Source organism: Dermacentor silvarum, chromosome 3 (assembly GCF_013339745.2).
Source record: "Dermacentor silvarum isolate Dsil-2018 chromosome 3, BIME_Dsil_1.4, whole genome shotgun sequence".
Classification (NCBI taxonomy): Eukaryota; Metazoa; Arthropoda; class Arachnida; order Ixodida; family Ixodidae; genus Dermacentor; species Dermacentor silvarum.
The window spans coordinates 184,136,822-184,155,184 of record NC_051156.1 but is presented as its reverse complement, the minus strand read 5'-3'; the positions used below and the strand labels follow the sequence as shown (position 1 = coordinate 184,155,184).

At 45.4% G+C, this 18,363-nt stretch overlaps 1 protein-coding gene across 6 annotated transcripts in view; it reads right to left on the bottom strand.

Moving 5' to 3' along the window:
* The window catches only part of LOC119446224 (small conductance calcium-activated potassium channel protein 2-like), a 462,613-nt gene that overhangs the window by 14,652 nt on the left and 429,598 nt on the right, over positions 1 to 18,363 (bottom strand). For all 6 annotated transcript variants that reach the window (XM_049664012.1, XM_049664009.1, XM_037710591.2 and 3 more), the window contains 3 exons: positions 5,278 to 5,388; positions 1,798 to 1,925; positions 746 to 815 (listed from right to left, as the gene is read on the bottom strand). In XM_049664012.1, the coding sequence (XP_049519969.1) occupies positions 746 to 815; positions 1,798 to 1,925; positions 5,278 to 5,388 (309 nt within the window). The remainder of the gene's footprint in view (positions 1 to 745; positions 816 to 1,797; positions 1,926 to 5,277; positions 5,389 to 18,363) is intronic.

Here is an 18,363-nt window from a genome sequence, read left to right as displayed (position 1 = left end):
TTGGTCACGATTAATCACGGCAAACAACGTAAGGGAGGCAGTCCACAGGATTCCGGACGTCGGCCCAGGCACGTTTCCCGATTTTTTTTTTTTTTTTTCGGTGGCAGGCCAGGCGGTGTTGTTTCCGGGAGTCCACGGCGACGTGCGCAGGATGGCGCGTGGTTGTTGTTCGAGGAAGGGTAGTGGATCGATAACGAGGTCAGGTGGGTTTGTTGGGGGATAACAAGGGAAGTAGGTCGTAAAAGGTTTTAATACGGATCGTCGGGAGGGGTGAGAGAGAAAGAGAAATCGATATTTAGAAAACGAATTTCAGGTTCCATTATTACATTACATCTGAGAGCACTGTTCTTCATCACGAGCACCGTCATTTACTGTACACTGCGAAACCTACATAGTAAATGGCTGGTAATGCTATAATTTGAATATACGACTCAGCTTTTTCCTGAAGTCTCTTCCTGTTTAACATCAGGTTGTTGACGAGACACTGCAAATTTGTGAGTTGACACGAGATGAGCCAGACATTTAACTGAACTTCTAAATGTGTATCTCATTCTTCAACTTAATTAAGATAGCGGCACGTTTACATAACGAACTGACACATTTAGCCTATTTCCCAGCCTTATCTTCTTGGCTAAACTGCGAAGAAAGAATGAAGAAATAGCGCTGTAAAAGATAGACAGAGGGAAGTATAAAATAAATGTGCGCTCTCGTATGAGTTGAAAAAGATCCAGGAATCAAGTCTCACCTTCGCCATATCTGTAATTGTGTTTGCGTTGTCCATAAGCTTCCTTTGGTCCATTTTAACCTTTCTGAGACTGGCAAGAAGAACAAGAAGAAGAAGATAATTAGTAAGCCGGGGTAATGTTTATCGCAGGTGCAACAGTCAGCATGATGTTGGAACGCTTGTCTTTCTACTGCGCTTCTTAACAGAGGGTTGCGAGCTTTTCGCACAAGTTTGAGAATTTGTCGCGGTAAGAGAACTGGCAACGTGTAGACAAATGAGTAATGAACGAACGAATTAGCCACACGCATTCTTGGTGAAATAGCATTTTTCCAAAACCTGGCCCCAATTAAACGTCACAGTGCATTCACGCGTGACGACATAAGTGCCGACAGTTGCACAGCAAATTCTTAATTCTCACCCTTTTGATGAGGCAGCGTAAACGCCATTATTCTAGCTCGTGCTGTTTTAATTAACCCAGCTGCGAGCTTAGTTTGCCTTATGCGTTCTCTATATGCACAATGGTCCTGAGCTCGAGAGCCCGAGCGTTTAAATAAATGCAGATAAAATAAAATGGCCTATTTATTCCAAAGCGGGCAGAGCAAAAAGTTGGTTTAAGCAGCTTGACTATAGCCCTTGGTAACCGCTGATGACGCTGTAGTTATAACATGTCGATAATGAACAAAAATTAAAAAATAAAAATAAAACAGAACGTATAATAAAATCATATTATAAACGGTAGATGTTTCAGCATGCTACGAAGCATTGTGGTGGTTGTACAATAGCAGACATACGCAGCTATTTTGTTAATGAAAACAAGGATGACCAACTACACAACATTTCATAAACTCAAAATGCTGTGGGTATCCTTATTCAATCTACGTGACTACGACAGCAAGTACGGTTGAGTGAGTAGGACTCGTGCGGAAAACTCAACGATGTCGGTGGGGTAGAGGTTAAAGTGATGAAACATATGTCGCAATTGCACGAGCGCTCAAGCGAAAGGTCACGATAACATAAATTGAACAGGCACGAAAACAACAACAACAAGAAAAACAAGGAACAGCTGCACTCACCTGTAAATTGCGAGGAGGAATTTGCGCTGGTGCGCTCTCACTTTGGAAGGGTTCACACGTTTCACAAGCCTAGTGTTTTTGTAGATGAGCCACGTCTCTCGTAGGACGTTGGCCGCAGCGTTTTTCAACTAAAGAGAAAAAGGAAGAAAAGAGTCGTGGTTGAGAAGGGCAGAATGAGTCAAATGTCAATTAACTGCGCGCGATTAATTTCGCGCGAGTTATACGGATGTGAAATGTAATTACTTAATGTAAGCATACAATCGTGTACCGCTATATCAATCTATAGCGACGCAGAGAGCATAGTGGCGACTCCATAATGCAGGAACGTGCACACTTGTGCCCGTGTATTTTTTTAAAAATATTAATTGAGAGTTTTCGTACTTCCCGATGGAGTACGTCCACTTTCAGTGGCAAGGGATGTGCGTAGTGTGTGATAGACAGGACAGTTGTCCACTATATCAGAACAGAAAGCTTTATAGTTAGGGCTCCCAAAGGGACTCCACCCATATCTGCGCTGCCCAAGTTCCCGAGGTCTGCGGACCTATGAATTGTATACTACGTGAACTCTGCCTGCTACCGCTGGATTGTGTACCCTGTTTACCTCGTTTGTCATCCTCCCTTTCTATCTCGCAACCCCTTTCACCAGCGAAAGATAGCCAACCAGAACTACCTCTGGTTAACCTTCCTGCCTTTATACACATCTTTTCTCTCTCTCTCTCTCCCTATCTCTCTGAGCAGACGCAAGAAGAGGAAATGCTTAAGCCCCGTCGAAGACTATAGTATGATACCTCTAGAAAATATAGCTAAATAGGGAGAAGGAGTTCTTTTTAATTTTTAGTATGAAGGGCGTTTTCAGCACTCCATTGTTTTCTGAGTGCATGTTGCATAACAATAACTAGTTTCAATGCACAGGAAGAGAGGCAGAGCATAGTGTCTCAGTTGATTACGCCATAACCTAATCTAAGCTAACATTGTCAACAATTTTTACAGCACACGCGTGCGAAATGAGTAATAAGTCAAGGCTCCCTACCGTGTGTCCCAGCTAACGTTAGCCAAGTTATAAGAAAAAAGAAACCACGAAAAACAAACAAACAAGCACGGCGCAAGATAGAATTATAAAACCTACGGTGTTAGCTCGTCGCATTTCAGAAGATCAAACACCGTACGTATACAGGTCTTATAACAGTATCAAGCGCCGTGTTTTTTTACTTTTTTTTTATAACACCTTTGCTAACGTTAGCTCGGACACTCTATATAAAGTATTTATGAATACTGAAAAAAAAAAGTATAAGGATAACGCAGCCGTATTGTATAAAGAAAAATGATCTGCGAGATGTGCTGATGCGAGTTAGCCTGAGGCGCCGGCATGACGGAACTCGTGCACAGACGCACGGTGCCGATGCCACAACAATGCAGCTATATACGTGACCTGGCTGCTTGCTCACGAAACGTTGGACGTTTGAAAGTTTTCCTCAAAGCGAGAGTGAGCATGTGGTGCTCTTGGTTGAAGGACGTAGGTTTCTGACAAGAGTCTTGGAGTAATATTTGACAGATTACAAACTGTTTAGAGAGAGTACACTTCGTTTATTCCTCCTTTTCTTGCAATGCTATCTGCGTAAAAAAAGAATGAGCAAATCAATTTTGCAAGCGCTATGGACTTTTACCGTTTTTATTCACTTCACGTACGTGGGCTTCGTAGCGAAAATTCAGCAGCAGAGTATACCGCTAGGAATGTGCTCATTTTCCGTGCTTTTATTTTTTAACGTTTTATTTCAAGGCGCAGCAGTCGCAACTTATAACCGCGATACATAAAAGTATAGCGTGATCACTGGTGTTTTGAATTAATGTAAAGCAGGAATTATTGCTCAGACAGTTTCTGAAAATTCTTATGTGAAACTTCAAAGAAGCACATCAAGCAATATGAGTGAAAGTAATAATTTGCTATTTTTAGTATAAGTGCTGAGAGTAAAAAAGAAAATCTGAAATTTACAGAATATGCGCTTGGCTCATAGTTCCCAACTTTTCCAAGTCAGACTATACGCAAAAAAATCCTTATGCATATTTGTTGGCGTCAATACTAGCCACAGTGGTGCCCATATTATGCGGGAAAGCAGTAGCTTTGCAAATGTGAAAATGGGCAAGTTTCTATTACGCGGGGAACAGTTGTTTTTACTCATTGCAACAGGCACCTGGTTCGTTTTTCACTGCATTCCCTTGTGACTTTTCTCTCTCTTTCTCTTTAGGCTCGCGAAGCAATGGTTGTCAGGTCAGGAAAGCATTGCAGAAGCCTACTCGCACTTGATTATTGTGTTCGATCAGCATTTCTGTGCAAGCAAGGTGGTCTAGTGCGCGTTCAACTGCCGTTGAAGCATCCACGTGCTTCGTACAGTTCCTCTACAGTACTGCACAGTAATGTGGAGAGTTGCACAATATTGCACAGTAATGAATAAGAACACTTGCACAGGCTGTGTTCAACATGTAAGAGATTAGACTGCTAGTGAAGCCTCGGTCGAAGGTCGGTCTGAAATTGACTGCCTGCTCTTGTGTGAGTGAAAACATCACACGACGGGAAGGAGTGCTCGTAATAATTTGTACATATGCTGTCGAAACACTGATGGATAAAAGCAACCCACGGCGGAAAAAAAAAAAGTTGCACTTGATATCAGTCGAACAGGATAATGAAAATAACACGCACCCATGAGCATCTACCGTTGTTTGAGACATCGTTAAGCACAGCTTAGATCTCGGATCGGGAAATTAGAGGGCGAGCAGAAACTCCTGTGTCTTCACTGATGCTGTCATTTCAAAATTATGTTGCCTAGCCAACCAAAGCGTAAATTTGGCGTCGTTTTGTTCAGGAAGTATTAGGAGCACTAGAGGCTCGTTTCGACGATATTTCCAGTCGAAATTTTTATTTTTTCCAGACTCCACAATTTGCCGAAAATTGGCATATCTTTACAAATAGTTATCAAGTTCAGTCGTCATTTCAGACGGTGCATGGCGTTGCTAGTAGAAGAATTCCAACGGAAATGTTTAACAACGTGAAGAAATACTGTCGATCAAATTGATCGATTTCTAGCAAGCCCGGCAAAGGAAATAGTTAAAAATTTACTTATTAGCGCCCGTTGGTGCCTGAACCTCTCTAATCGTAAATACTGAGTGCAAAAAAAGCAAAAGATAAAGATACGTTACATTGTAGACGTTTGCCCCGCAATTACAGCACGGAGTTCAAACCAGATAGAGTTATTTTTCTCCAGTTTTCGGACAAGTCGTGGTTCCGAAATTTTGAAAAATCTTGCCAGACATCCGGTGAAAAAGATCTAGAAATTTTCCGCGAAGCTACAGAAATCGCTCACCGGTAGAAACTATATCAATTCATTTAACAAACGCGATAAATGCTATTGCGTTCCAAATGCAGACATGCGCGCAACAAAGCAAGAGCGCGCATGTCTACAGTCGAGGCTGAAGCAATCCACTCACCCTTTTCGTCAGTTGAGTGTCCATCATAAAATTGTGGACGTGCTTCTCGGCTCGAGTAAGCTCCAGCTTTCGCGCTATCACAGCAACAACCAGGGCTGTACAACCGGCCCCCTGCGAATGTTTTGAGGAAAGAAGACAGAACAAATGAACAACCACTGAAAAAAAAAAGAATAAAAAAAGAAGAAGAAGCGTTTGGGGGGACGCCACGCGCTTTGCTGCGTATTTTATTACTTACGACGCCACACTGAGCATGCGACATGTAGATCAGGAATATAAGTCTATGCAACATGTACTTACGGCTATGATACCGGGCGATGTGTTCGTGTGCTACGTACTGAGTTGCGTGATGACGTTTGTCTGTGGTGAGCTGCGTTGAACGTACCGCGTACACTTTTCGAAAACAGAACATTGCGTTCTGTCAATGAGCAAGCTGCCACGGTGACGGCTGTATCGTTCTGCGACGGAGCTCGAGGTCTCGGGGTTTCTGTTACTGGTTGAAAACACACTCGTGGGCTTAGACGCATGTAGGAGTTCAAGAACCTGGCGATGGTACTTTGCGATGGTAAACTGCGCAACGGGTTACGAGGAATGTAAAAATTAACCGGGTGCGATCCATTACAACCAGCTTTGCATAACACGCTCATAAACCATCATGCAGCTTTGGAACGTTAGAAAAAAAAAAAAGAATGTGAATGAATGCAGGGACATGTTAAAATTTCCACTGAGTTGCTGGAAGGAAAAGAGACGGGTTGCAGGCAGAAAATGCCCTTCCAGTTTTTTTTAAAGTTTGTAAAAGGACACCAAATAACAATGCTAAACCATGTTACACTATAGTAAAGAATTCTTTGAAAAACTCGTCCGTTTTCGTTTATTCGGCGGGAAATTGTTACATTACATGAAATTCTGAGTTTCTAAGTGCCAAACCAAAATATGATTATGAGCCACGCCATATTGTGCAAGAATCCGGGTCAATTTTGACCACTTGGAATTCTTTAACGCGCAACTAAATCTAAGTACACGCGCGTTCCTACATTTCGCACCCATCGAAATGCGGCCGCCGCGACCGGGATTGAACCCGAGATCTCGAGCTTTAATTACTAGAGAGAGAGAGAGAGAGAAAAAAAAAAAAGAAGCGGAGACCTGGGGCTGCTTGCACGAACATTTAATAACGAAAATAATAACGAATTAAAGAACGCGTTCTTAAATGTTCCCTAGACAACTCCTAGTCCGCAATAGAACGCGTTCTTAAATTCGTCATTAATTTCGTTATTAAATGTTCCTACAAGCAGCCCCAGGCTTCCTTTTCTTGAATTTCGCGTCGATACCTCAGCGACGGAATACGTCAGTCGCATGTGGATTTCAAAGCAATTTCTCGTATTTGGGACGTTCTGGCGCAAGAAAGTCTATTGAAACTTGCTAGTTGGAGCCTCTGGTTTCCTTAGCCCTCAATGTAGTCCTTCTTTACTTCTTAGCGACAAACGATGAACTAAGCCCGAGCAAACGAGGTCAAAATCCACGACCTTGTGACGACGTGATGCGCGAACTTCAAGGCGTCGCGCCGCCACGATTCTGTGTCGCTAACACGCATCCTTTCACGGTACGAGCGGTCGTCTTGTCACTGCGAAACCGTAGTTTAGGCTCCCTTTAGCAGCAAGAGTGAGTGACTACATTCGCCGTCATGAAGCAACTTGATGACAGGCTTCTTTGCGCTAAGATCACTGCTATACCCGAGCACGTCACGTCGCTCAGCGTAACGATCGATATCCGCATGTCTCGCTAGCTTGTCAAAGTGAATGTTCTTCGTGTTTTCAGCGTACTCAAAGAGGTAATCATTTCGTTTGTAGTTAGGACGGCAGTGTCTTACACGACATGCCACTTACGCAATAAATGTTCAACAGAAAAAAAAAAAAAAAAAGCGAGCAGTACGACTTGTACAAGCAAATTCGCCAGCCTACGACTCGAGGGCTATAACAAGTAGATATATTTTGACGAGCAAGCTACCGAGGACATTGACCGCATCATCTCGTCTACCCAGGGGAAATGCAAACCCGTTGAACGGCCATTGCATCTCAACTCAGCGAAGCAGCTCACGATATGACTCCACTCAACCGAAACCGGCGGTCAATTTTTTTTTGTCCATTTGTTTTTCTGCAGGGAAAGGACTCATATATAGTTCCACTCCTCACGGACATGCACTTTAAGACAGTAGACGACCAACGTCACTGCACAGCGACGGAGCACTCACTTTTTGGTACAGCCGCCGGAGACGCCTTTGCAACACGCCGTAAACAACGGCCGCGCGAGGCGGGCGTTTATAGTCGATAAAAAGAGTTTTGACCTCGTCAAGAGAAATAGAGAGTGGCGCGCTGCCGTTGGACACAGCAGTTTACACTGTGTCAAACGGAGCGCGTACGAAAAGTTCCTGCGCAGTTCCAGCATGACCAGCAAAATGTTCCAGCATGACCCGCATGTTTTACGGCACGCAGCAGGGGACAAGTCGAGAGTATATATAGTCTCAAAATCTCAGCCGACATGCAGTCGTAAGCGTGCCCACTCGAGGCAGCAACGCCAATAAAGAAACGACGGACAGCCTCAGCTGAGAAACGCGGATGAATGCAGGCGGCGTTTTAAGAGTTCGCAGCCCAGGGTAACATGCGGTGACGTATTCAATGTTCCGCCTGAAGGGAGTTCGTGACAACGCAGGGGCCGTATGTAAATGAAAACGGACGGTGAAACGAGAACGTGGGCGGTGACCAATAGAAAAGCGAATGGAAGAAAAAAGAAAGAGAAAGAAAGAGAGAGAGAAATAAGGAAAGAAGGAAAGCACGAGTTCAGCGAGAAAGTGAGGAGTCTGCCATAGAGAATTATGCCCTTGGCATAGTGGCTGTAATATAGAGACGATGTAGTCCATGCCGGTTGATGAAAGACGTAAAACGTTCGATGTAACACAGTTTGGCGTCGAACAATGCTGCTTCACACACACACACACACAAAAAAGCAACCAAGGAACAATCGGCGCATTGCCAATAAAAGAACTGGGGTCGAATTGGCATAACTTTTTCGTGTTCGTGGGAGCTACCTGTCAATGGTCGGCCGCCTCGTTAATATGTCCATCATAACGATTGGTTGGTAACTCTTAGGAACAGTTCTATCGTACAAACGTCTCCGGAAATGTAGGGCCCCGAATTTGAATAAAATTCATTTACGCAATGCTCGTACTATAGACACGATGGTGTCGCAATGCAGTGGAAAAATAAAACGGTAAGGAGAATACACTTGCAATAAAGGAACGAGGATGAATAAATAACCAAAGTCACTGGCGAGGTATGGTGTTCGTGTTCGCGCAGATTAGCAGGTAGGTTGTCAAAAAAAAAAAAAAGAAAAGCAAAGAAAAGAAAGAAAGAAAGAAAGAAAGAAAGAAAGAAAGAAAGAAAGAAGACAGCAGACGTGTGCGACCTCCCAGATTCGCAACACAATTTACAGCGAAGAGCTGTTTATTTCGAGCATCTGCAATGATAATAACAGTTGCCTGTAATTAAAATCACATACTTTAAGACGTTGCCTGTAGATACGACAAGTCCGTTTTACACATTGCCCGCATACAACGCTTTCGAGCACGTTTTAAGGAAATATTGCAAATGCACACAGACGTCGCTTTGCCAGAACATCGGCCATAATCTCGCTAAGCTTGATCTCGGTAGCCTTTGTAGTGACACCAGAGCAGCGTGCCAAATTTTACGCTGCTAGTAAAGGAAACTCGTAAGGCTTCCAGAACACTTGATACGTAATTTATTGCAAAAGCTGCAACTAACCCGCACACATTGAGCTTTACCGACACATTACCCATAACATGACTCTTATTTTCGCCAAATATAAACAAGATGCCTTGTCTGGTTGGTCGAGGACACCGGAGAAACCAACTACGAACCTCGTATGATACATGAAAATAAGAGACAAAAAAAAAAAGTAACGACGGTTGAGCAATTATTTGCAACGCTTCTATTTAAGGCAGGAGCGTGAAAGTTTCACCGCACATTACACTTAACATTATTTCTACTTTCAACGAATTTGAAGCTGGTGTCTTGCTCAGTTGTTTTAGGACTCCGGGAAAGTTTGCGTATAACGGCAGTACACTATAGAACGCTTGAATAAATAACTTTCTCCAAAGACTGTAATTCACCTAGACAGATTAAACATTTATCGCTCGGTACTCGCAAGATGCTTACTATTTCAACGAAATATAAAAACCACGCCTTGTATATAGTTCAACGAGGAGACCGCGGATGCCTTGTATAAAACAGAAAAAAAAATCGGAGCTGACAAGCAATCAGTAATTGTTTTGAAAACATATAATTAACCTAGACCCTTGAAACTTTGGGTACACGTCACCTATTATAAAGCAGCCCCTATTTCCTCTAATAATCAGATTTTAGCCGTTTTTGGTGGTTCCAGGGAAGCAAACAAACTTATTTAAGCGTTTCATATAACACCGCTAAACTGGCCGAAAACGAGGTATTAACAATTTTAACTTAACTCCTATTTCACAGACATCCAGCAAATTTTGCAAATAAACTTCGCGAGTGATCTAGAGTTATTCAAGAAAAACCACGAGAACTGGCACATAACGTTTTTGGGCGATTCCACAGTCGCGTTAAAAACCTAGCCGTAATACGAACCTAAGAAAAAACAACTCACAGCCGCAAAGTAGGGACGGTTTTCGATTACTCTGGCCGCGGGTACAGTTTCGACGTCTGGTTAAGTGAAGTCAAGCTTCTAGTAACCAGACAATGTAAGCGAGTGTAAGCCGACGCGGTATGTTAATTCTGGCTACGTCGCAACAGTCGTGTACGTCCCGAGTGGGCGCTGTCGGTGCGCTCGCGAGGAAATTAGATCTGCCGAAAAAAAAAAGAAAAAAGAAAATAAGAAAGCGTGTACGTTCGTGCCCCACGCGAGGGAGTAAACAGCGACTTGTTACCTCAACAAGGCAGTGGTCGATATAAAGTTTTCATCGAAACGTTACGCCTTGCAGAATGTAAGCGCGCATCTATTATTGGAACGGGGTCAGTAGATTATGGCGTACGTGGCGATTTGGAAATTTTCAGCCGTGGGAGAGAGTCAGCTATAGGAGAGGCCTTCGTTATACTTTCGTGCGTGGACATAAATTAGCTGATGATGACGAAGTGGAAGCCACAAGTGAGTGAGTGAGTGAGTGAGTGAGTGAGTGAGTGAGTGAGTGAGTGAGTGAGTGAGTGAGTGAGTGAGTGAGTGAGTGAGTGAGTGATACAAAGGCAAGCAGGTTGCGTTTTTTGGTTATCTAAACGCAACCCACTTATGAAGTGCACGTAAATACAAATGATAAATGTATTTGTGTGCGCTTGTGGTCCAATATGTGTATCATGCTCATCTTTGTGCACCTTGTGTGATGAAGCCCGGTTTTGACTGTTGCGTCTATGTGCGCCTATTATGTCGTCTATGTATTTTCTTCGTCTGTACGGCTGTTAATCTTGGAGCGCACGGCGGCCTTGTGTACGTGTGCGGAACGTATTATGTTGGAGTGCGTCTAGAACCATTAGTGGACTTCGTTTACTCTCTTATCTAATATGCGCTCTAGGAATTTCCGAACGTATGCCGTTACTTATTGGTTCACAATATTTTTCTTTTTATTACTGCTATTGTTACTATTAATTGCTTATTTATGCTCGAGATGCAGCTTTACGAACGATAGAAGTTAAGAATCATCGCTGCAGTATTTGCCGGTTTTGTTACATCAAGTTAACATAATGAGTCTCATTTAAGCGACGTGAAGCAACAATTGAACCTTTTTTTATCAGCGGTCCCTAACCTCACTGTGTCGAAACAGCAGTTAATAAGTTTTCCTCGATTCATTATTTTAGTTCGTAAAATAGAACGTGTCGTTCGGTCACAAATTTCTTACGATCCCTAGGCTGTCAAACGTTAACAATTACTCTCCTGTCTCTAAACGGCTTCGCGCAGCCGCGCGCGCCCAGACTGGGTTTCCGTTGTCGCAACGTGATCGCGTCGCGTTGGAATCCCTCCAGCTCGGATCTCGTCGAAATACGTCTTCGATAGCCCGGTTTTATTTCCGACACCGAAACGCGCAAGGCAGCGCGAGAGCGCCGAGCAATTTCTCGAAACCGCTAACGCCCGGCCCCGTGACGATGTCCTTCCGCCGCGAATTAAGTGAGCTCAAATTACGTATACCCGTCTTCGGGGAACGCCGAAAACTATGTACAGTTGGCTCTTCCTACAGCTCGACCACGTCCCACTGTTCCCTATCCCTCGACCGCTCCCCTATCGCGTCTCCCGGAACTCCATTCTCCCGCTTCCCTCTCTCGTTCGATCTCTCGCTCGCTCACTCGGTCTCCGTCCTCCTGCTCCTGCAACGGCGCGGAAACAAGGAACAGGCTAATTAGCCGAGCAGACTCGGCCTCTGCCAAAGGACGGGAATGCGAACAAGCAAGAAATGTGGCGGCCCCCGCAGGAGCAAGCGGGGGCAACGGCGCAGATCGAGGAAATCTTTAGGGAAATCACGCGAAGGCAAGCATGCGTCGAAGCACAGGAGCCGAGACAAAGACAAAGCGAGAGGAAAAAATAGAGCACGATGAAAAAGGAAGAAATAATAAAAAAAAAGGAGGGGGGGGGGAGCGGATGCGGTGTCGTCAATGAAGCGGCGTAGATCGAGTTGCTTGTAGAGACAGAATATAAGGAAAGGGCCACGGCGGCGAGGAGACGCCGCGCTAAGTAAATGAGGTAGCACCGTGCCGCGTCGCGTGGCCGATGTGGCGAAGACGGAAGCGCGAATCAACGACGTGGCCGAAAAAGGAAAAAAAAGAAGCGGCCACTGGTCGACATTACAGGCGCCGCTAATTCTTTTACGTACATGCTGGGCCGGAGGCCCAGGGGCTGAAGGGAGAGGCGAGATTATGCGAGATGACTGACTCTGTATGCGAAGTATGCGGCGATCCCTGTGGTGACGGCGTGGGTGGGCCCGGAGAAGGTGGAAGAGGATTTGAGAGAGGGGGTTGGCGGGAGAGTGTAGTCTCCCGATAATGCGATAGACTCCCAAGACTCTACTGCGCGGGGAAAGCGTTTCGAGCCGGGCCGAAGCGCGCGAGCGACGACGTCGCCGACACGCGCCATATACGCCAGACGGAACAAACGTCGTTAATGCTATGCACAGGGCTGGAGGAGCGTAAGATATATGGGCTATATGGATAGGGCGGCGGGATGAATAGAAACTGGCAGAGAATAATTTGCCGGTCGCAAACCGCCTGCGGAGAATAGCGATCGATACAAATAGAGCGCGGGACGTGAAAGAAGGAAAGAAAGTAAGGAAGAAAGAAGAAGAAAGGAAGGAAGGAAGGAAAGAAAGAAAGAAAGAAAGAAAGAAAGAAAGAAAGAAAGAAGTCAAGAAAGAAAGAAAGAGCAAGGTAATCGTAATAGTAGATGGACTTCGGCCGGGACGGTGTGCTTGAGTCCATATTGCGCCGACCTCTATCGTAAGAGCTCGGCAGGGGGACTGGGCAGCGCAGATAGCCGCGTGCGCTTTAATTTAATGCCCAGGCCGCGAAGATTCGCCTTTTTTCATTGCGAGGAAAAAAACGGAGTTCACTGAGTGAATGAGCAAGAACGACCGGCGATGCATGCATCCACGAGCAGTATCTAATGTTGTTGCAGCGCATGGCTGATGACGTGCGCTACACCATATCGCGGTATAGTTTACGGAACACGGTATAGTTTACTTAATAAACTGGCCTCAGTGACCGAATGCAATGGGCAGCCCCACGTGTCCGAAACGCTAATGCTTCACTCCCTCAGCTTTTTCTTTCTATTCGTCTCTTGAATCTCTCTTCCCGATGTCTAGGGTAGCAAACCAGACGCGCATCTGGTTGACTTCCCAACCATTTCCCTGTCTTCCTTCACGTTCTCGTGTTTTCGTTACGTGCAAATGCTTGCCAACCAATAACATCATTCCTCACAAACACCCAATGAGAGCTTCGCTTAAACTAATTTCCACAGCGTGTGCGATCCGCATAATTGTTTTAATCCTTCGCAGACAAAGAAAAATGCTTACGTTCCCGTGAAAACTGCATACTATTTTTTGAACTTGTATTCTTTCGGCTACGATCGCATTTCATTAAGCGAAGGAATAATTAATGGTGATCGATCAACCACGCTTCCTCGTGCCTAACAGTTCCACGTGATGTACCAGCCGCGTCCTTATACACGGTGATAGTAAAATTGAGAGTGCCACCGTTATGCTTGCGAACTGCTTTTGCGGGAAAGCTGGTTCAACACATTATCCACTTCTCTTTGTAAATACGGAGTTCCACAGCCTAATGTTGCTATAGATTCGCTGCCTTTGTTTTCAAGGCTACATATGTCTCTATGGAACCACTAAGTCGTATACACGCCCGTATCATATTCACCTTTGATCGTTTCTTTCGCACAGATATTTTCCTTCACGAAAACATAGCAGCGATACTGCCTCGCCTAGCAAGAGTTCCCTGCATGTGCCTATCAATCATTTTCGATGCCATAACGTCCTTCGGGACGAAATAAAGACCTCTTAGCTACAGCCGGCAACCTTGCCTCACTGAGGCATACGGAATTATATTGCAGCCGTCCGATAATAACCATGCAAGCGGTGCGAGGTGTATACACATATCGAGTGTATTTAAAGCCATTGTCGAAAAGTGTGACCAGAGTGCGCAGAAGTATGTCAGAAGTTAAAATTGTCTCAAAAATGACACTTCGCTCGGAGACGAAAAGCCGACAATGTTAGCTTTTGTCTTGGGTAAACTGCTCCTCTCTCAGAGGCGATATCTTCTCGCGCTTGCGTTGGGAACCTGTGTTCTTTGATCACCTTAACAAAAACCGATTCCTTCATAAAATACCAGTCGCTCTCTCCTTTTCACTGATAAACGCGAATATGATAACGGTGCAACGCGACATCAATAGCACAAAATACGCCAAATAATAATAACGAGAAGGAGCTATCTGAAATGTTAACTGCCGCGTACATGTGACGTAAAAAAATATTCGAAATACGCCCTTGACATCTGTATACTTCCCGAGAGAGTGGAAAAAAAAAGGAGTAATGAAAAGTCGCGAGGCGGCAAACGGGCCCACCCCCACCGATGGTCGTACACACCAAACCAACCAGCAATGGGTGCTTCGAGCCTCTTCTTCCGCATCCTGCTTTATTGCCGCGGGATCGCATACTCGGCATACCGCAGCATACTCCGCATGCTCAAAGGCTGAAAGGACGCGGATGCCAGAACGGGACCAAAAAAATAAATATAATAATAAACTAACGAACGAAGACGAAAACGTGAAGAAGCGGCGTGTTCAGCGTCTTCGTGTTCACCTCCGTTCTGTCACTCCGAAGAACGACCTCTCCGCGCGTTCGCCTCGTAATATATTGCCTCCGTGCTTTTCTGTACATGCGCCCCCTTCGCGCTTCCTATCTTACTTGCCTTCGCCGTATTCTCGCCCCAATTGCTCAGAACAGTGGAAGCACATGTACCGGCCGCTCAGGTGGGGTTGAAGGACGCTGACGTACTTCTAATCCGAACCAAAGAAAGAAAGAAAGAAAGAAAGAAAGAAAGAAAGAAAGAAAGAAAGAAAGAAAGAAAGAAAGAAAGTTTTGAGAAGAGAGAACTGAGAACTAAGAGCAGGTCAAGAGCGAAGAAAAATAGCACGTATCGTCCGGGGGCCGGTCGCGGAGTGACGCGGATATAGGCGCTGTAGAAAACAAAGACAGCGAGCGACGCGAAAAATAAAATGTGTTAAAAACGTACACTGAACGATGCTATACAGGAGCGAAAGTACCACGACCGTTTTAAAAAAGAGGGCTGTCGACAGGCTCGTCTTCCGAGCCTAAGGGAGCCAGAAACGCTCGAAGCGCTTCTCGCGCTTATCGTCGTACTATATTACACGTCTTGTACTGTACATTAAACGAAGTGAGAGTTGGAAAGAAAGAAAGTCATTATAAAAATAGAGAGGGGGAGAGAAAGGCCGCACAGCGTGGAATGGTTCGCCGGCTGGTGGCGGGTCTCGTTCCTGCGCACTTCGTGCGCGGCTCCCTAATAAGGAGGAAAGATCTCCGGCGTCGCTTTTTTTTTTGAAAAAAGGAAGAGGAGCCCCCCACCGAGGGAACTGTAGGGACGAGAAGCGAAGGCTAGGAGGAAAGCGAACGAGAGACGGGAAAGACGCCTGGGACGACGATGAGGCGCTCAAAGCCCTCTCAAGCCCTTCGCGAAAGTATCAAGTGTCACAGAACTGGGTCACACGCGTGCGTATAGGGTCATTCACGCGGATCACGCACATCCCGACGCTCCCGCGCAGCGCCTCTGGGCTCCCGCGCTGCCAGGGAAAAGGCAAATAAAAAAGGGGGAAAGGCCTAGGACGTTGACGGGACACACTTTACGGAGGCAGCACGTTTGCAGCGCCTCCCAGCGCTCTACAATATGCCTTCGTTGGCGGGCCTTCCGATGTTTGACGAAAACTGGCGTGCAGCTTCTTCAGGTGTGAACGGGCGAGTGAGTGAGTGAATGATTGCATTAATGAGAAGACTATGAAAGATGGATCATGGTCAACGCATTTTATAGGTTGCAGTATCTTTATGAAACGGGCTATACATGCTTACATTTAAATCCATTATGACGTTATGCCGCGTGGCAAACCAAGCGAAAAAGAAAAGGATGAATGAATGAATGAATGAATGAATGAATGAATGAATGAATGAATGAATGAATGAATGAATGAATGAATGAATGAAAAGCGATCTAAAGCAGTACGAAAAACTAGGTATTTTGTCGGGGTAACAAGTTGCGCTGGTTGGTTCTTGTGGAGAGTAGGGGCAGTGGGGACAAAACAGAAATTGAGATGGATCAAGTGAGTGACTGAATAAATGAGTGGTGTATTTTGTCAGGCCAGAACGTTGAGTTAAAGTTGGTTCTCGTAGAGACTCTGTGCAGCGGAGACGAAATTGAAAGATAACGCCTAATTTGCGTTTGTGACGTGCAGTGTGACGTAAAGGGCTATGTGTTCTTTCACGCAAGAAACGAATGGTGAACTGATCCATTTACGTTTAATTGACACACGCGTCACTGCCCCGGCTATAAACCTATCCACAACCTAGTGCGCAGCAGCAGTTGGGCCAACCTATTGAGTGGCTACGATGACTGAGTGAGCGAGCAAAAGACCCAGTCATTAGATATATGAGTAGATTTATTGATAAAAAAATCAAATCCCTTTTCTTAAAGAAAGATGGTTTAACGCGAAACTTTCGCTCATGCAAACTGAATCTAAGTCAAAGTCCAAAGCCAACGACCACGCAACGAACCCAAGAAATGCTGAGCGACACAATGCGATGCATATGTGATTTGATTGCTTGTTTAGGATTGTATTTTTTGAACGTTGAAGTTGAATGAAGACACATTTCGTTAAGTTGCATAGCCTTTGTTTTAGGTCATGTAGCCATTGATTACACGCACACACTCACACTTACACGGACTGCAGTGCCGTCGCCGATACACGGGATCGGCCTTACGGGCACGATCGCGCTCGTACGTGCTTACGTTCGCGTACGGCAACCTCTTCTTCTGCCGTGCGCTGCACCCGCGGCCTACCCATGGTGACGGCCGGGAATGCATTGCGTGACGCGCATAATGCGATGCGGATATTACAGTTCGTCTGGGTAGTGTGGCGTTGCATTTCCCATTGTTCTTATCGGTATAACCGCGAATGTAAACTGTAGTGTTCTACGATTGTGTGCGCAGATGCGCAGATTGTTCTATTGTGTGCGCAGATGCGCAGATACTTCCATTGTGTAAGTTGGCTTTCTTGCAGTGCGTTTTAGGCGCTCACGGACGAATCAGTGACACATAGAAAGCTTCGCTTTAAAGACTTACCTATTTGATAATAGATAAAGAAATAAGGCAGAAGGGAGAATATGAGAGAATCACAACCGACGGACGGACGGACGGACGGACGGGCAGATTGATTTCCAGCTACGGATTAAGTCGGTGCGCGTTACCAGCCACACTAAACCATATCAACTACAGGCAAAGCCAAACTCTCGCATCTATAGTACGAAGTGGGAGGAGGAGAAAAGCACGTAATTGATTTTTTTATATGGTAGATGTTTTTCTTTTCTTACGGACGATATTCTCGACGAAACGCAGTCGCACTGGAATATGTCCATTACCTGATTGCATCCTAGGTCTAGCACTTCTATCTCATCTACCCCCGACCCCCCAACCCTAGGAACAGTGGGAGACGCTGCTGTCCAGCTCCCGCCTCTAGGAACAGATCGTGTTGATTGAGAGGGCGGTCGTAGCCAAGTCGGCGCATGGATTTTCCGTGAAGAGGGAACCCACGCACAAAGCCATAATTTTGCTCAATAAGGATGTTTTCTCTCTCTCTAGCCCAAGGAGATTCCTTGCGTAAGGTTGTACCCAACTAAATTACTTTGCTCGATACGGTAATGTGCTCGGGGCGTATACTTGTTATCATACTGGGTGCCCCACGTAACTTGTGCCAAAATTTAAATAAGTGCAAGTGCCACGCCAGCGAAGAGCCGCGGATCCTGAGTTGCGGGAGCGCGATGTTGAGGCCAAACGTCAGCGAGGAGCTGCCGACACCTGAGTTTAGGGCAAACGAAGCGGAACGCCTACGGACAGCGTCATCTTGCCCTCCAGGAACCCGACAACTGTGGTACACGCCTCGGCAACGCTAGCGCCAACTTCCCCGGTGTGACGGCCAGGTTTCAACGCGAGTTTCTCAACCGGAACTTCGCAGCCATCTGCAGTGTGTGTGACCACGTCGAGCACTGGTACTCGTCAGTGCAATTCGTTCCGAGGAACACCGAAGAAAAACACGACAAGCTTCGCTTACCACCATTTTCTCGACGGGGGGAAAGGCTTGTGATTTTTTTTATTTCGCCTAATTACATATTTAGTTATTATTAATAAACAATTGCTCAACTAATATGTTCAGAACAAAAGTGTCGTTGAGAAAATTGTAGACCATCTCCATATATGCCGATCCAGTTTTCTG